Here is an 18225-nt window from a genome sequence, read left to right on the forward strand (position 1 = left end):
TTGGTCGGACTTTCTGGGATGGTACTCAAATGGTTCTTGACATACTTCGAAGGGAGAGGTTATTATAGGAGAGCGCAAGTCTAAGTGGATGTCCATGACATGCGGAGTCCCACAAGGCTCAATTCTTGCACCGCTTCTGTTTAGCCTGTACTGTTTATGCTCCCTCTAAGTCAGATAATGAGAAAGAACCAAATTGCCTACTGTATCACAGCTATGCTGATAATACCCAAAGATGAAGCTCTAAAGGTAAATGCATACCTTCACTGTAGGGGTCAGATAACTAAAAATCAAGTCAAGAATCCTAAGGTGATTCTGGAGACAGATCTTAGTTTCAGTAGTCATGTCAAAGCAGTAACTAAATCAGCATACTATCATCTCAAAAACATTGCAAGAATTAGATGTTTTGTGTCCAATCAAGACTTGGAGGAACTTGTCCATGCCTTTATCACCAGCAGGGTGGATTATTGTAATGGTCTCCTCACTAGCCTTCCCAAGAAGACCATTAATACAGATAAATTACAGATATGCTTACTGAATATAAACAGACCACTCAGATCGTTTGGATCAAGTCAGTTAGAAATACCAAGGGTTCACACAAAACAAGGGAAGTCAGCTTTTAGCTATTATGCTGCCCGCAGTTGGAACCAGCTTCCAGAAGAGATCAGATGTGTTAAAACATTAGTCACATTTAAATCTAGACTCAAAACTCATCTGTTTAGCTGTGCATTTATTCAATGAGCACTGTGCTATGTCCAAACCAACTACATTATTTTATGTTTATCTAATATCGTCAACTGTTTTATTTTAAATTATGTTTTAAATATTTTTAATTAGTTTTCTATTTTTATTTTAAATTAAATTTAAATTAGCTTAAAGTTTTATTGCAAACTGTTTTTATTTTAAATTAAATTTAAAAGTTTTCGTTAAAAAGGTTTTATTGCTATTATCTTTAATTTTATTTTATGATTATTTTCTTTTCTTTTACGTAAAGGACTTTGAATTACCATTGTGTACGAAATGTGCTATACAAATAAACTTGCCTTGCCTTGCCGGATGATATTAAGAAACCTTTTTTCAGATGGTTCGCAAATACGTCCGTGAAAGTGACCAAGCGGTCAAACAACAGGTAATGTTACATTCCCGTTATGGAAGCGAATAATGGTGACACAACCGTTGCAGACAGCTTGGACTTCTGACCATGTTATCTATTTTGCATAGGGGAAGTGTGAAATAATTAAATAAAATCCAGTTTTACATTATTGTTTAAACTACATTTTCTCACTTGTGCCAATCTGCCCCATTGGGTTTGCCAACCTGCCCTATGGTGGGGTAGGTTGGCACAAAGATTTTCTCCTTGAATATCTCCTGAGAATATTACCAGCAAGATCATGTTGTAACTGGTTTTGTAGGTTATTCATGAAAGACTTGTTGACACACATAAAAAATGGATCTACAGCCTCAGTACAGGACTCCAAAATGTTTCCCTTTCCCCTACACTGGAAAGTTAAAGATGATCTTTTTAGCCAATAAATCTTTTCAGTAAGTTGTGTTTAGTTACTGTTTAGATTAAGTACCCTTTTCACACTGAAGTGGGGTGACATAGTGAGTGTTTAAAAAAAAGGGCCTGGCTTGCATCTACTCTTATAGAAGGTTTTGAAAGGACAACATGTGAAACAACATAACACTGTTTACTCCTACTTTACCACAGCCCATTTATTTTTGACCACAAAAATACAGAGTGCAAAAATAAAAAAAAAACACTTGGTTTACACCCAGTCAAAATGGCAAAACTTTAGCCTTGACCAGGAAATTACATCTAAAATAAACAGACCCTTAAATTAAATCTAAATAATCTAATCAACCAAAATTAAACTATGAACAAATAAATGACTTAGATTAGAGTATAGATAGAGTATGATAGACAGGAATAACAAAATGACAGACTGTAACGATGCAGTCACAGGCAGAATCGCGCATAAATACTCTGCACTATTCAGAATGGACAGATTCGCAGGCTGCTACCCCGCGGAATTCTGAACAGACAGTGGCGTCGCCAGGTAGACACCCGGAGAGAGAGAAAGAGAGAGCAACACACCACAGTTTAGCGTGCACTCTTAGTTATAGTGAAAAGCACAAATTACAAAACTCACTCACCCCAATAAATCCTCAGTAAGGGCGAAGGCCCCGAGGGGATATAGTTTTGGTTTATTTTCCAGAGCCCCGTTTATTCTCGCCTAAATGGCAGAGCTCTGTTTATTTTGTGTTTTCAGTTTTCTTTTATTTCCTTTTAAGTTCCTTAATCAATAATCCCACACTATCTTTAAGCGGGGAGGTCTTCCCTTGCCTATCACAGACAACTACAGTATATCACAACTCCTATTTCATTGACCCCCTTGAATGCCCTGCATTAGGGCTCTCATAAACATCAAAACATCTGGTGGTACGATCATTCCGTTACATAACTGTTCTGTTGTGGCAGGTGCATGAAATAGTTGAGGTGCTTGGAGGAAACACAAGGAAGCCCTAGCAAAGTCAAGTCAAGTAGGCCTTATTGTCACTTCAACCATATACAGTTAGTACACAGTGAAACGAAACAGTGTTCCTTCAGGACCAATGTGCTACATACAACATAAATTAACAACATAAATTAACAGAAAAACTAACTATCTAACTAAGAAGCCTAATTAGCTGACCAGCCGGGGAACTATTACATTTTTTTTTACAAAAGACACAACAGAGACAACATAATAAATAAATTTGCAAACATGATTGACGAATACTCTGTGGAGTTGAGGTAGTGGTCCACATTCCATAAATAGCAGCAAGGATTAAAATAGTTAGTGCAAAAATAATCAGGTAATGGATATTGTGCAAAAAGAGCATTCACGGTTTGATATGTACAACAGTTTGGTAGTAGATCAGTGTGTTTGCGCTTTTGTTGATTAATCAATCCTTAGCACACTATCTTTCCATTTAACACTATTTTGGATTCAACCCTGGAAGTTAACTGATATTCTAAAGTGAAATAAGTGGAAATAAGTAAGTATAAGTAGGTAAATGTAAGTAAAGGAAGTAAATCTCTAAAGCCCTGTGTTGAGGCTTTTATAAACATTACATCTTGTGGTGCGGCTCTCCATACCACACCACATAACACAGACAAAGACAGATAAATGGCATGACAGACAAATTGACTGACTATAACAAAAACGAAAGTTAAACAAGAATTATGCAAAAGTTAGTTCTGACCAAGTAATTTTGGTTGGACACAAGGCTTCCAATGATTACTGATATACAGTATAATATCACTCCGCTTCAAAGGTGTTCTACTCAAGCAATATTACACAAGATGAAGTGCTAATTGTGACTAATTTCTCTGAAATGTTTCATAATCTCTATAATTTCCTTGTTCTCCCTCACACCCACACAGATATAAACACTTGAAGTGAGAACAGAGAATTCAAAGTATAAACTTTAAAGACTATGATTATTGGTTCCAGCAAAATGGCAGCAGCGTGATAAAGCAAAGTGAAGTGTGTTGGTCCAGGAGTGAGGTAAATGGGAAAAGTATACACACCTGAGGCTAATTAGCAAGTGTGAACTGAAAATTTGCAACAGAACTGAAAAAAAATGGAGATAACAACAGCGTGAGAAAGAAAGAACTCAAAAACCACCAACAAGGTGTGTCTGTGTTGCTGTGAGCTGAAAAAAGTTGAGAGTGCAAAAGTGTGAAAAAGAACGTGCATGCAGAGCTAGAACAAGGCATGTGTATGTTGCCGTGTGCTGAAGAAAGTGAAAAGTGCAACAGCGTGAGAAAGGACGTGTGCAGAGATTAAAAAAAAAAACACCAAGAAGGCATGTGTGTGATGCTGTGTGTTGAAATAATTGTGGAACACAACAGTGTGACAAGAACACACGTACAGTACAGAGCTTAAAGGCCAGCAATTAGGCATGTGTGTGTGTGTGCATATCACTTGAAAATGTTTACTGAGGAGAACTTTAATTTAATTATTTTTTTTATTATACAACAGCTAGTTCCGATTGAGTAACTTGATTGGATGAGAGACATTAAACAAATGGTGATGTAGAGCAGAACAGCACTATGACATTTGACCAGTGTTGGGATACGTTACTTTTTAAAGTAACTAATTACATTACAAAATTACTGTCTTTAAAAAGTAATCAGTAACGTTACAGCGTTACCCAACACTGCATATGACTATATGTATTAGACTGCGCCACAGGTTTTCTAACAATCGTTAATTAAACTAACAGTCGTTTGCCAGTATGGGTGAACGTACAGTGGTCCACAGTACTGTCTCCTTAGTTACTGTTTCTAAGTCGTTAAAAAATTGCTTCTGAGCCATCCGTGTTGCTCTGTTAATGGCTAACCCGAGCCTCAAAGCTAACTAGCATCTAACACAAGGCTAAATCCCAAATCCCTCTCTAATCCGTGATCAAGGGCACTACTTGTGGAATAAGAAATTGTACTCCTTAGCACACTACCTAACCCATTTAACACTATTTTAAATTCAACCCTGGAAGTTAACTGATATTCTAAAGTGGAATAAGTGGAAATAAGTAAGTATAAGTAGGTGTGTGTCTCGTTATGACCTTTGGAGAGTAGACTAGATGTCTAACAGAAAAATTTGTCTGGTGCCTATTGACATCAACGCCTTGTTAATGCCTTAGTATAGATTTTTAAGTGTCATTATCCAGTTGTTATCCGTTCTTAAGCATTGTTGTCACCAATGCTGTTTGGAAGCATAAATATCCCAATATTAAATGTAGACTGTAGTAATGACAAAATTGACAAAGGGATATTTTAAGAAAAATAGTGCTGATTAACACGAATGAAAGACACATTACATGTTAAAGTCTGATGCAGAGTAGAAATGTTCTAATCTAACATGTCTGTGGTTTGATCATATTTGTTAAACTGGTTTTTCGCATAAACACACACACAACTCCCCCACCGCGCAAGTCCAGGCATATTTTCTAACACTAACCATACACCTTACCCTGCAAGGCTCAGGTTCAATATATTGTAGCAGGACAGAGAAAATTACAATATCCGCATTGAGTTTAATCGTACATAAAACAGTGCGTCACTATTTATATTCACAGTGCATTCAGGGGATAACACACTTGATTAAGAGAGAATCCAACAAAAAAAAAAAAAAAACTATTACGGGTAATGTATGAGGGCTCCTGCATATACCCGAATTGGCAAAGCTCAGAATCAAGTAAGAAAATAAACAGATTTAAAATATGTAAATGCATTTAACTGTGCAGTCAAACATAAAGTGACACTAGGGGTGAAAATTACTGAAGAAGGAAAACAAACAGTGAAACACTGTGAAACATTTATTTTGGTAAGTGCACAAATTTTAAACATGGTAATAATAGATCTTTTTTGCAATCTTGTCCAATATAGTTACAGTAATATAGAAAACATATTGTAATGATGTTACAATATTGTAATTGGTGTTCCATCCAATAAGGAATTTGATGTATGCATCCTGATGTCGTGCTACAATGTGTTATATGATGCATACAGCGAGCTTGCTTTTGTATTTGGCTTTTTAAAGTCATTTAATATATTGTGATGGTGGGCTTACAGCCAGTGCTCACACATTAGTTAGAGCTTCTCACATGAACCATTCACACACACAGCCGAAGCCTACACTGCTACTTGCAGAAGTGTGTGTGTGTGTGGAAATGGTTGGTGCCTGCAAATGCACCTGGGCTGGAGCGCAATCAATGGACAGCATGATAAAAAGGCTATGCCAACACCAACCGGTGAGAAGATCATACCTGAGTTTTTGTTACACATGACTCCTTCCTGCCACGCGCCACCTGCTCTGTGTAGCTCGTTTCACCTGCCTGGTCTGCCTCGCTGTGGCCTATTAAGCTACAGTACGACCTGTTAACCTGCACTGTTAACCTAGATGCCTCCAAAACCACTGTTATTCTTCAAAAGCGTAATTCACCTAATACGTTTTATCTAGCTGAACGTTATGCTTGAAAAAACATAGTGCATGCTTGTGGAATCTGGTTCCCGTGTTTTTTCTCTGTGTGTCAAACCTGTTACAATATCAAAATACAAAATTAATAACATTTTATACTAACGCATTGCAGTACCCATCCACTCATGTAAAACACCAATCAGCCTACTCTATGTCCTTAGACAGGTGGGGAAACTGGAGTACCCACAGAAAACTTTATCTGTTAAAGATTCTCAGTTGTTTAGGTGAAGTTGTCTGAAAGTTGAGTCATGTCATTTGGACTTCTCACTTGAGCTGAATATCCTCATTTTGGCTTTTTGCATAACCACAGCTCTTTAATTAGCATGAGTGAGTGTCTTACACTGGAAATTACATGACTTTATCAGCTATTATTGCCACATTGGGAACTAACTTCTGAATTGCTGGTTTAACGGCGGGTAACTCAAGGTGCATTCTGATTGGTTTAAAGTACCCTGCGAAGTAAACTTGTTAAGTGTAATTCCAAACCGCAGGAAGCGAAATTGTTCAGTTTAAAGGGAACTGCCAACAGTGTAGGAAACAACTGAATGAGTCTTCACTTTACCAGAATAAAGGAATACAAAATTTCCCATCTGTCAGTGTGTCTTGCTGGAGCTTGAAGAAAAAAGAAGCTCAGAAAAGGATTTATATATATATATATTATCATTATTTTATATTATTATTGTATTATTTAAGCTAGTAATCTGTAAAAATAAAAACATCTTCTAAACTTCGACCCACAGAACCACAACATTCACTGACACGGTTTGCGAGCCATTGCTCTCATAGAGCGTGATTTCTTTAAGACTGCATTCTTTTCTTTTGAATGCTTAAAAAGTGTATATTAAAATATACACCTGTTGTTGCAACACTGACAAATACAGTACTTCCTGTGTGTTCTGTCCCTGTGCCAGACCCCTAACACTGGGCATACAGTATGTCATCTAGGGCCGAAACGATTCCTCGAATAATTCAATTACAAAAAATTATCGAAGCAAAATCTTCAGCCTCAAAGCATCTTTAAATTAATTTTAAAAGCTTGCATTATGTTTTTGCGCAATTATTTGTTTGGCGTGACACAGTGCGCTTCCAGGTGCAAGCCGCCAATATGAAGAATAAATGCTTACAGGGAGAAGGAGACGCAAACAGTTAGCTATGTATTGATTTGAGGAAGCGTTCTGTTGCAGGCTGCAAAATGAAAGGTAGCAATAAATTTATATAAAAAATTAGTTTGATGTGTGTGCCTTAGTTTTTTTTGACACTTTAAGTCATTTAAAATACCCCTTATTAGTTTTTGCATCTGAGAAAAGGCTTTAAAATAAGAATGTATGGCACTTTAATGCACTTAATTCATCTCAGTCAACTTTAAGCTCTTCCTTGTATTGTGAATAATGACAATGTTTATTTTTGATAAAATGCTGTATGCATTTAAAAAATTAAAGTAGATTTTTTTTTTATTTTAATTCATCTTTATTTCTCTTATATATTTTACATTGCTGTTTAATTAGGCAAAAGGGCATTTTATCCGATTACTCGATTAAATGTTTGTTAGAATACTCGATTACTAAAATATTCTATAGCTATAGCGATACTGTCATCTGAGGGCCAAAGGCCCTTTAATGAGCCCTACTGAGGAGCAGTGTTGCAACTCTAATGTAACTGATTACTTTTAATGACAGTAATTTTGTAATGTAATTAGTTACTTTAAAAAGTAACCACACCATGCTGAATAGGTTGCTTGTGGTAATGACCATTTTATCTCATAATAGCATAATAGCACAGTGGAGTAATCATTATTACATAGAATAATTATTGTGTTATATTTGCTCATTTAGTGTAAATGCACTACCTTTTTACTCACACTTAATCACACTATATTTATCAAACACACCGATTAATTAAACACACCGAATGGCTACACCAGTGTGAAGAGATATGCAGTGAGCTCAATCATTGCACAGATGGCAGAGTGACAGATAACTAGCAAAAAGAACAGCAAAAAGAAAAATATCTCTAAAACTGACACGTTTAATAACAGAATGTGTACTTAAACACTGTATTGCTTTTTCTAATTCATAGTTTAATTAAATTATATCTGATTTGTAGATATGCACTGTAATTATCAAATGTCACGATATTGTAAATCTACCAGTGCAAAGTCCTAAAAGTGTCCAAAGGGACATTTGGAGCATATCGGTCATATTCAGTGGCTCAGGTTTCTTAGTATACACCATTATCTGGTTTCTTGTGAAATCTAGGAGGTATAATAATAATAATAATAATAATAATAATTATTATTATTATTATTATTATTATTATTATTATTAATTTATTTATTTTGAAAAGGACTACCCATTATCCAAAAAAATATTAGAATATTTCACAAAAATCAGAAAAATGATTTACAATACAGAAGGTATTGCATGCATAAATCTGTCCTGTTTTAAGAAAATGGATTTTTGATTTTCATGAGCTGTGAGCCATAATCATGGAAATAAATTTTTTGAGTATTTAGGTGGCCCACATAGGCCAAAAATGCCAGGGCAATTTTTTTCCCCCAGTCCAGTCCTGCTGCCAGTTTATACAGCCAATGTATACATGGTTTATGGTTTTAAACAATGAATTAAATTTATACAATAATTAATTTTTTTCCTAGCATTTATTCATTTACAAATGACCAGCCGTTATCTTTTAGATTACCTTTGATTAAACCAGTGCTGTATCTTGCGGAACAGGTGCACAATTTGAGATAATATTCGCCTGCATCATTCATCCCTAAACTTTTATCTATAAATATTGTCAAAGTTATTAAAAACACAGATAACTACCTGATTAAGCAGAGACAGCCCCAGGAGAGTTGCAGGGAGGAATATTTTAAACAAATGTTGAGTCATGATGTCTGGGTCGAACTGAGCAGTGAAGCCTCATGTGTTGTGTTAAAAAGTTTGCTCATGTAAGCTTGTCTCTAGGCTCTTTCTGTGAGCATGCGCCAACTCAAACTGGAGACAGTTCAATTTCTGGTAATGCTTTATAAGTTTGCAAAAAAAAAAAAGGAACAAAGAAATGAAACCAAACTAGAAGAGTGTGAACTATCTAGAAGAGTGTGAGGCTTTCTCACAGCTGAAAAGAAAAAAAAGACAAGCACCAGGAATGACCCATGTTCTATTGCTGTCTTATGCTGTGTAAACCCATGTTCTATAGCATGTTGTTTTTAAAGTCATTTCTCTTGAAATTTCTCATTTCTTTTCAGGGTGCAAAATGGTCAAATAGGTCTAAGTGTAAGCACAACAGGGCAATTATGTGCCACCATAGTTATCTAACCTATTAATGCTAAGTTTATTACATACAGTGCAATCTCCAAACTGCTGTCAGAATGTGCAGAATTTTATTTACAGCTGACTGGAAATTCTAGAAGAAAAACGTTGGGTTTCGTGCTACTGTAGCAACCTGGCCCTGAAAAACCACCATTGCTATAGAAACAACAGAACTCATCAACTGGTGTTCTCAACAGCCCAGGAGTAGAAGAAGAAGAAATTACAATGTGGATCTGATCTTACACATATACTACAGTTTAAAACATGCACAACTATTAAAAAAAAACTGTTTGATACTTTTCGGGTGCAACAGCACTGGATATTGTATGTGTGGAGTTTTGCATGTTTCGCTTAGTCCTCTGATTAGATTGGACACACGACGTCAGGGGCGATTCTAGGATCAGACCTTGAGGGGGGCTAAGCCCATAATGAGAATGTAACATGTAGAGTGTCTTGCTGCAGTATTAATACCCCAATATTAGTAGGAATTATGATTTTATTATTAATATATTTTTATTATTTTAATGTTTTTTAAATACATTTTGATTAACACTAATATTAGTATTACTAATAAGTAATTTTACTATTAAGCTAGTAAGTTTTTTATGGATAATGACATAGAATATATAATACTTGGCATTAGTCCTATAACTCTGTGGTCTCTCTCTCTCTCTCTCTCTCTCTCTCTCTCTCTCTCTTTGTTTTTGTATTTGTCACACTTAAATATTGAGATCATCTAACAAATTTTTATATTACACAAAGATTACCAGAGTAAATAGAAAATACAGTTTTTAATGATGATTTTATTCATTAAAGGGAAAAAGCTGTCCAAACCTACCTGTCCCTATGTGGAAAAATAATCGCCCCCTAAACATCACAACTGGTTGTGCCACCCTTGGTTGCAAGACCTGCAGTGAAGTTTTTGTGATAACCAGCAAAGAGTCTACATCACATATTTGCCCAAAAGTCTTGCAGATAATCATGATGTTTTTTTTTTACAGATGTGAGACAAGCCTTTGTGTTTTTCTTGGTCAGCAGTGGTCTTTACCTTGGCACACTTTCTTATTGCTAAATCATGAGCACTGACCCTAACTAAGGCAAGTGAGGCCTGGAGTTGTTTAAATATTATTCTGGGTTCTTTTATAAGCTCCTGGATGATTTCTTGACTTAACAAGTGTGGCAGTACATTTACATTTAGGCATGTAGGGGGCAAGTACTGAAGAAGAAGTAGAAGCAGAAATTAGACCTACAGGTGAGAAAAGTGAAATTTAACTCAGCTTTTCAAAAATCACAGTTCATTCATGAAGTAAAGGTGGGCACTTACTTTTTCACACGGGGCCACTTAGGTTTGAACATCTTTTTTCTTTTAATAAATGAAATCATTATTTAAAAACAGGGATTTTGTATTTACAGTACTTGGGTTACCTTAGTGTATAATTAATTTGTTTAAATGTCTGTTGGTTTAAGTCTGACATTTACATAAAAAAATACAATTCAGGAAGAAGGCAAATATTTTTAAATAGCACTGCAACAAAATATGTGCTAAAGTTACCATGGTGCCTAGTCTTTGGATGAGACATTCCTTTCTTTTGCCTGGCAGGATTTAGTAACAATAATGAAGTAATAAGGTTAAGGTTGGCTCGTATTAAGGCGCATGTGTAAGGGCAAAAAGACATTGTGATCTGATAATTTGTGAATGAGGAGCAACTAATGCATTAAATTAGCAGGAATAATGCATTAGTTAAGCATTACTTAAATATATGATTTGTACCTATACTACAAATCTATCAAGATATCTGATATAATATGAAGCAATACGTAGCTTTAACCCATTAACCAAATTCCAGAAACAGTCTTTTGCGCACTCTGGTGGTATACAGCCTCATTAATATCTTTTATTTTGAAAAAATTAAAATATCATGTAAAATATGTAAATTTTGTCTCTACAAAACATCTTTTCTTTTCTTTAACCAGAGGGCTGCTGTGGAGGATTGGGTCAGAGGGGTGACCGTACGCCTTTTGGAGCTACTTAAGGAGCATGAACAAGATGTTTCAAGTTGCTCTTGTGTTAAAGGGCTCTATATTTGTTGAGGGCCCGAGTGATTATGCAACAGTTTTTAGTGTGATTACTAGTCTGGTTTGTGTTCTGATCATTGATTTCCAAAAGGACTTGAAGTACACCCTTTGAAGCCACCCAAGCTATTTTTATTGGACTTGGAGACACAATCTCTTCAGATTCACATTTTAAGAAACAAACTCTTGTTGCATACAGTAGGTTTTTTTCCTGCATTGGGGGAAAAAGATAAAAACTGTTCATCTTTGATAGTTGTAAAGATTGTTTATGATATTTTAATATAAAAACATCAGTCAAAAACTAATAGGTAGCTGGTATTATTCAAGTATTTTACTGACCTTTAGGCAAAATATAACCTGTGTTCTCCTGCAGTAAAAACTTGCTAAAAGACAATTACTTAAATATTTAGTGCGGTGTCTGTATACCCTGTGTTGGTTTTAGAAACTCAAAATAAATTATGCCAAAGGTGTTCTACTGGGTTGAGGTCAGGACTCTGTGCAGGCCAGTCAAGTTCTTCCAAATAAAACTCACTCAGTCAGTCATTTATGGCTTTGTGCACTTGTGTGCGGTCATGTTCGAACTGGTGTGGAGTTGTTTTTCTTAGGAGTTGGGCTGAGCCTGTTAGTGCAAGTAAAAGGAACTTTTAATGCTTCAGCAGACCAAGACACTTTGGGGATGGCCCCTTCCTGTTCCAACATAACTGGACACCAGTACACAAAGCAAGGTCCATAAAGACATGGATAAGTGAGATTGGTGTGGAAGATCTTGACTGGCTTTGAGCCCTGACCTCAACACAATAGAACATTATTGAGATGAATTAGAGCAGAGACTGTAACCCAGGCCTTCTCTGCTGTTACAGTTGCAAAGGGTGGGCCAACATAATATTAAAACCTATGGATTTTGAATTGCAGGCGAACAAATTCTTTAGGCAATATAGTGTATATTAATATTGTATATTAATGTATATACATTAAAAGGCAATGATGGCTTAGTGGTAGGTGTTTCGCCTGCCATGCGGAAGGCCCAGGTTCGATTCCCAGCCAGTGTCCAAACCCCAGCCACTGGATGCAGTGTTGGTCCCAAGCCTGGATAAAATGGGAGGGTTGCGTCAGGAAGCGCATCCGGCGTAAAACCTGTGCCAAGTTGTAGTGCGAACTGGGTATTCCGCTGTGACAACCCCTTGCCGGGAGCAGCCGAAAGACCAACAACAACAATGTATATACAGTACGATGTATATACAGTACAATTTTTTCTCAGCAGCAGGGGATAGCTTGCGTTTTCTTCCTAATCGTGGCAGTGACTGTTGCTCTTGGGACCTGCAGCTGCTTTAATATGGTTCTAAGTGACTTTCCTGACTTGTTCAAGTCAATAATTTGCTTTTTCAGATCCATGCTGAGCCCCTTTGACTTTCCCATTGTAGCGTTAGTGGGTGTTTGTATCAAATGAGCCCTATTTAAATGGCCTTAGAAAAGTCACCAGCTGAAGTCACTTATAATCACTCACAAGAAGTTAAGAGGCCATGCTATGAAGTTCATTTAACTGACACAACTTTCTAAGTAACCAAAATTGCTAGTTCATGTTGCTGTATGTATATTTTTGACCCAGCAGATGTGATCACTTTTTTCTGTTAACCCATAATAAAGTCATAAAAGAACCAAACTTCATGAATGTTTTTTGTGACAAAGAAGCATCTGTTCCAATCACTCTATCAGAGAAAATTCAGAGTTGTAGAAATAACGGGGAAATCAAGAGAGCCATGATATTATGTTCTTTACAAGTGTATTTAAACTTTTGACCCCTACTATAAATTAACAGAATGTATGTACCATTCCTTACTACAGGGTAGCTACAAAACAATAGTAAGAATCACATAAAATATATAAAGTGACAAGAAATAGTTGTAGAAATAGTTAAAAGGTTAGAGAAACATAAGCTGATCAGCTTTAATTTAATCAGTGATATTATTTCAGGTTGAAGCCCACTTACATGTCTCTCTGTCTCTCTTTCTGCTTTTAAATGCATTACGGTTGTCTTCTGTACACTCAGTGTATACATGGTAAATTATCACAACCATTGGCTCTCTTGAGTGATGTGTATAACTACACCCACCTCAAGGCAATAGCTAAAAAAATGCTGTGTCATAATCTGGCTGGATAGACATACAGATAGAAATGTTTCTAAAACTGGTTTATGAAACATAAAGATATCATTAAAAGAGCGAGTTCTGACCAATATTAAGATAAAACCCTTTATTTTAAATTCATATGATGCGTATTAGGTATTAAAGGTAATACCTATAGATAGGTTTTACATTATACAAAGAACATGGGTCAACTTATGATTGATTACAAATTACACAATTAAACTTTCACTAGATTACATCATGCCTAATGTGAGCTAGTGATTGTTTATCAGTCATAAGTAAGCAAACAGTTAAAGTGGAGTGCTGGAAATTTAGTGATGAGCTGAGTAAGATAACATCTTCTGTAACTGAGACAGAAGCACTTGGATGGAAAAGCTTAGGGGATTCAGCATTTGCTTCTTTTAGGTTCTAGAAGATATTGAACAAAATTGTAGGCAGAACCTAAGGTAGGCCCCTAGGTGAAATTTACATAGGTTGTTTGCAGGTCAATACCTGGAAACATAAGGAAAATGTGTCAATTGTCCTTGTCTTTTTGTTTTTAAATTTTTTTATGTTTGCAAACATATATAAATAATGTCAAGGACAAAACAGTGTGCAACAGTAGTGTGCAAAATTATTGAGCCATCCCATTTCTTCATATTTTGCTTCCAAAGAGCCAGACTAATATTTTTTTACATAATCTTGAGGAATAGTTCTTCAGACTTCCTGAAGGACTTTTTTTGGCTCTCATTTTCAGTCCAGTCCCCGTACCCAACCAGTATCAGAGGAATGTTTTTTGGTTTGTTTATCCACACAGTGACCTATGCATATATTTAGGTACTTGTCACTGTAAAACAACTGTTCTCATTTCTTTAATTCATTCGACATAATTTATTAAATTAAATATGAAGTAATGACTCAAGACCTTTGCACAGTACTATATATAAATGTACAAGTGGTAGTATCTGTATAAGGTAATATATGCATATAATATAGAATTATACAAGTTTTTTTTCCTTAAATTCAAAGCCACACTACTTTATACAGAAGCATATTTATTTGATTAACTTACTTTCAGTAATCGCTTTATCCTGGTCAGAGTTGTGGTGAAGCCGATACCTGTCACAGAAACACAGCACAGAGAAGACAGAACTAATAATTATTAAAAAAACAGTAACTAAACATGTGGCTTTAGGTGTCACTGTTGAAAGGAATTCTTGGACCCACTCTCACAATTTCATGTTGAGATTAATGACAGTGTGTCGGTGCACTGTTCGTTCACAACTTGTTTCTATGCAAAAAACCTATATTTCTAGTTTAGGTTTGTTTAAATATTTCTAACTTTTAAAATTTAAGAGTTTTTGTTTAAGAATACAAGAATTGATCATAATGTGATGTTAAATTAAATTACATTAATTAAATTATAATGCACTTTTTTTTACATGGCTATTGCTTTTATTGCAAAGAAATGTTTTAGAATCATGTTAGAAATATGTTACCCAGTCTTAAAACTGATTTACAGAATAATGGGTTAAACAAAATTGTATTTTGCAGTTACAAACTTGCAAATGACAAGAATATTTTAACCTTCGTAATAAGAAAAAATATATTAGAATAGAGAATAGACTTGGTTAAAGTTTACATAATTCACACCGAGCAATACTTACACACATTCAAGAATTCTCTATACCTCTCATGCTGTACAGTGTCTTGAGCTTTTTCCCAGGGCACTCAGGGCACACAGCAGATGGGGTGCCAATTCATTAAAAAGCAATTTGGAATTGCCAATTAGCCTAATCTGCATGTCTTTGGACTGTGAAAGGAAACCAGAGTACTTGAAGGAAATCCACAGAGGACGGGGAGAATATTCAAACTACTGTACACGCACACAGAGTTCTGTATTAAACTCTCGACCCTGGTTGTGCAAGCCCACAATACAAATCACTATGCCACAATGCAGCCCACTAACCTATTATGTGAAGAATGCTTTGTTGCTGTGATGACATTTTAAATATAAACTTAAAAAGATGCAATTTTTTCTGGTTATTTCTGTTCCAGGCGTGTTCTATCATGGCTGGCCCTTCCTATCAAGTTTTTTTTTTTTTTTGCAGGTTATTGTGTATTATTTTAACGTATTAAGCAGTTGTCTTTAATTATTTTAGCACAATCGATATATCTGAGATTACAGTGTGTGTAAAGTTTGACCCATCACATGATTTCTTACCTTCTCAAATGGCAGATGATGCTAATGATGATCAAAAAGCAGATGATGGGCAAAAGCACCCCCAAAACAATTGCAACAGTGTTTGCTGTAGAGAATGAGAATTATAGGTAAGGGATTCATCAAAATATGCAACTTCTTTAAGCTCCAAGAAACACAATGAAAATACTAAACTTTAATTTGTATGAACTTATTAAAGTATTGAAGTATTTTTATATATTTATTATCAACTAAAAATTTAGAAGTGATTATCCACAGTATTAACATACATCCACCAAGTATGTTTTGTTTTGCTTTGATCCAGTTCAAATTTTTATTTTTCTGAGCGTATTAATACTTTATGTGAGAAGCTGTATAATATTCAGCTGCACCCAGACAAGTCTATTCTGTGAAAAAAAGTGTTTTATAATATTATATGTTATAGTATTAAATTAAAATGTACTAAATATAATATTAAAATAGGCAATCATAAATGTAAAAACAGAAAACCAAAAATTCTTTACATTATTTTCCTTAGGACTTTCTTTTTCTACAGAAACACTGTTTTTTTTGTTTTTGTTTTTTTTTTAGAAATTGTAAATAAGAATATTGATAATAGTACAAGGTAAAATATTTGTTTCTCACATTTGTATGACAATGCTTGTGACACACTACAGTCATGTCATTTTGAGGTTTACATTAACATCTTGGTTTTGTGTTTTTGTTTGTTGGGTTGTTCCGCAGGACAGTCTAAGATATCCATATATTCTAATTTCATATCATAATATTTGCATTTTGTATTTACATTTATGTCAGTAAAAATTAATGTTGCATTTTATTAAATAAAATGTCAATGTTTTACCATTATCTCACCAAAATTTTTGTTTTATTTATTTATTTATTTTATTTCTTTTTTTCCTCCCAAATTTTGGAGAAAAGATTGTCTGGAATAATGTAGGACATACTGTATATAAGCACTGTATTTTTAAAAAGAGGTAGACATTTATTGTTAATTTAAAAAAGAATTACTCTGCCACTTACTTTACTCTACTCTTACTTTATCGCACAGAATGCAGTTTGGATTTTCCAGAAGCATAAGGTCTGCTGATATGTGATATGTGGTAAAGTGATCACACCGTGATTTATTCAACCAGGACTTATTCAATCAAGAGATGATTCTCTTCTTTCTTGTGACATGTGTCTGTCACTTACTCACTCTATTTCGTCACTTACTCACTCTAAATCATCTATACCATTTTATCCTGCATTCAGGGTCGAGGGGGTCCTGGAGCCTGTCCCAGGACACTTAGGGATGAGCACGAATTAGCCTAATCTGCATGTCTTTGGACTGTGGGAGGAAACCCACCAAGCACAGGGAGAACATGCAAACTCCATGCACACACAGATGGGAATCAAGCCTGGCCGGGAATCGAACTCAGGCCCTGGGGGTGCAAGGCGACACTGTGTCGCCGACATGTGTCTGTGACTTTTTTAAATTTATTCAAATGTAAACTCTGGGTGCGCAGATGAACACATCTTGACCTTGGTGTGCAGTTTCATGTGATACACATATTAGGTTGCAGTGGTGAATGCTTTTGGAGAAATTAAAGCAAAAAGAAGGGGTGCATGGGGTTAAAAGGTTAATATAAAATGTACTGTAAGTTGATTTACACTGAAGGTCCAGTGGTTTTGCAGTTTTCCTGGCAAAAGGTGTTATAGAGAAGACTGACTGCTGAATGTCCACAAGCCTGTCCTTGATTTCCATGTAGGTGAACAGAACCAAGGCCACCCTGCAAAAAATGGCGAATAATGTTACTGAATATGGATTACTTTACTATATGGATTTTATTCTTCTTCTGTACAAGTTTTTACAGTTACTTTACTTTTATCCTTACCTGTATTCCTGATTAATCAGAGGTCCATTTTTATAATCTGTATTTCCAATTACGTATTCATCATTCTCACTTCCTATTTCAATTGTAATTTTGTTGCTTTTGGTAATGCTATTGTCATTTAATTTTAAAACAGCGAGATAGGTTTTTGTTTTTTCTTGTAGATAATCATTATACGTCATTGTTAGGGAATTACTGGAAATATTACCTGAAATTAAATTTAAAACATTTTTGTTATGAAAAAAGGTTTAAAATATCATGCTTCTGTAAAAGCTCAGAAATATTAATAATTGTTTTTTTTATCATACTGTTTGAGTCAGTTGACAGCAGAACACCATAAGCTTGAATTGGTCCATTGGTGCTATTCAGAAGACTGTCACTGAATTCCAGAATTATTATACTCTGGCTCTTTGGAGTGACCTGTATTACCACATCATCTGGATTAATGGGCACTGGTGGCTCTTAATTGATAGGGTACAAAGAAACACATGATTATTTTCCTTGATGCACAAAAAGCGAAAGCTATGCAATGTATCATGTTTATCAGGACCTCTTTATAAGTTGTACATAACATTATTACATACATTATGATATGATATT

The 18225-nt window shown here is 35.2% G+C and overlaps 1 protein-coding gene and 1 long non-coding RNA gene across 2 annotated transcripts in view; both read right to left on the reverse strand.

Moving 5' to 3' along the window:
- Positions 1-9004, reverse strand: part of LOC128505614 (receptor-type tyrosine-protein phosphatase eta-like) — an 81910-nt gene extending 72906 nt beyond the window's left edge. The window contains exon 1 of the mRNA XM_053476139.1: positions 8852-9004. Coding sequence (XP_053332114.1) covers positions 8852-8917 — 66 coding nt within the window. The 5' untranslated portion in view covers positions 8918-9004. The remainder of the gene's footprint in view (positions 1-8851) is intronic.
- Positions 9005-13664: 4660 nt separating this feature from the next.
- LOC128505638 (uncharacterized) lies at positions 13665-18086 on the reverse strand. Its single transcript, XR_008355596.1, has 6 exons — positions 17934-18086; positions 17629-17833; positions 17405-17523; positions 15758-15842; positions 14606-14652; positions 13665-14046 (listed from the first exon to the last, which is right to left on the reverse strand). It is a non-coding gene; the product is annotated as an uncharacterized LOC128505638 (long non-coding RNA).
- Between the last annotated feature and the right edge of the window lie 139 nt (positions 18087-18225).

The sequence above is a fragment of the Clarias gariepinus genome, chromosome 2 (assembly GCF_024256425.1).
Source record: "Clarias gariepinus isolate MV-2021 ecotype Netherlands chromosome 2, CGAR_prim_01v2, whole genome shotgun sequence".
NCBI classification, from domain to species: Eukaryota; Metazoa; Chordata; class Actinopteri; order Siluriformes; family Clariidae; genus Clarias; species Clarias gariepinus.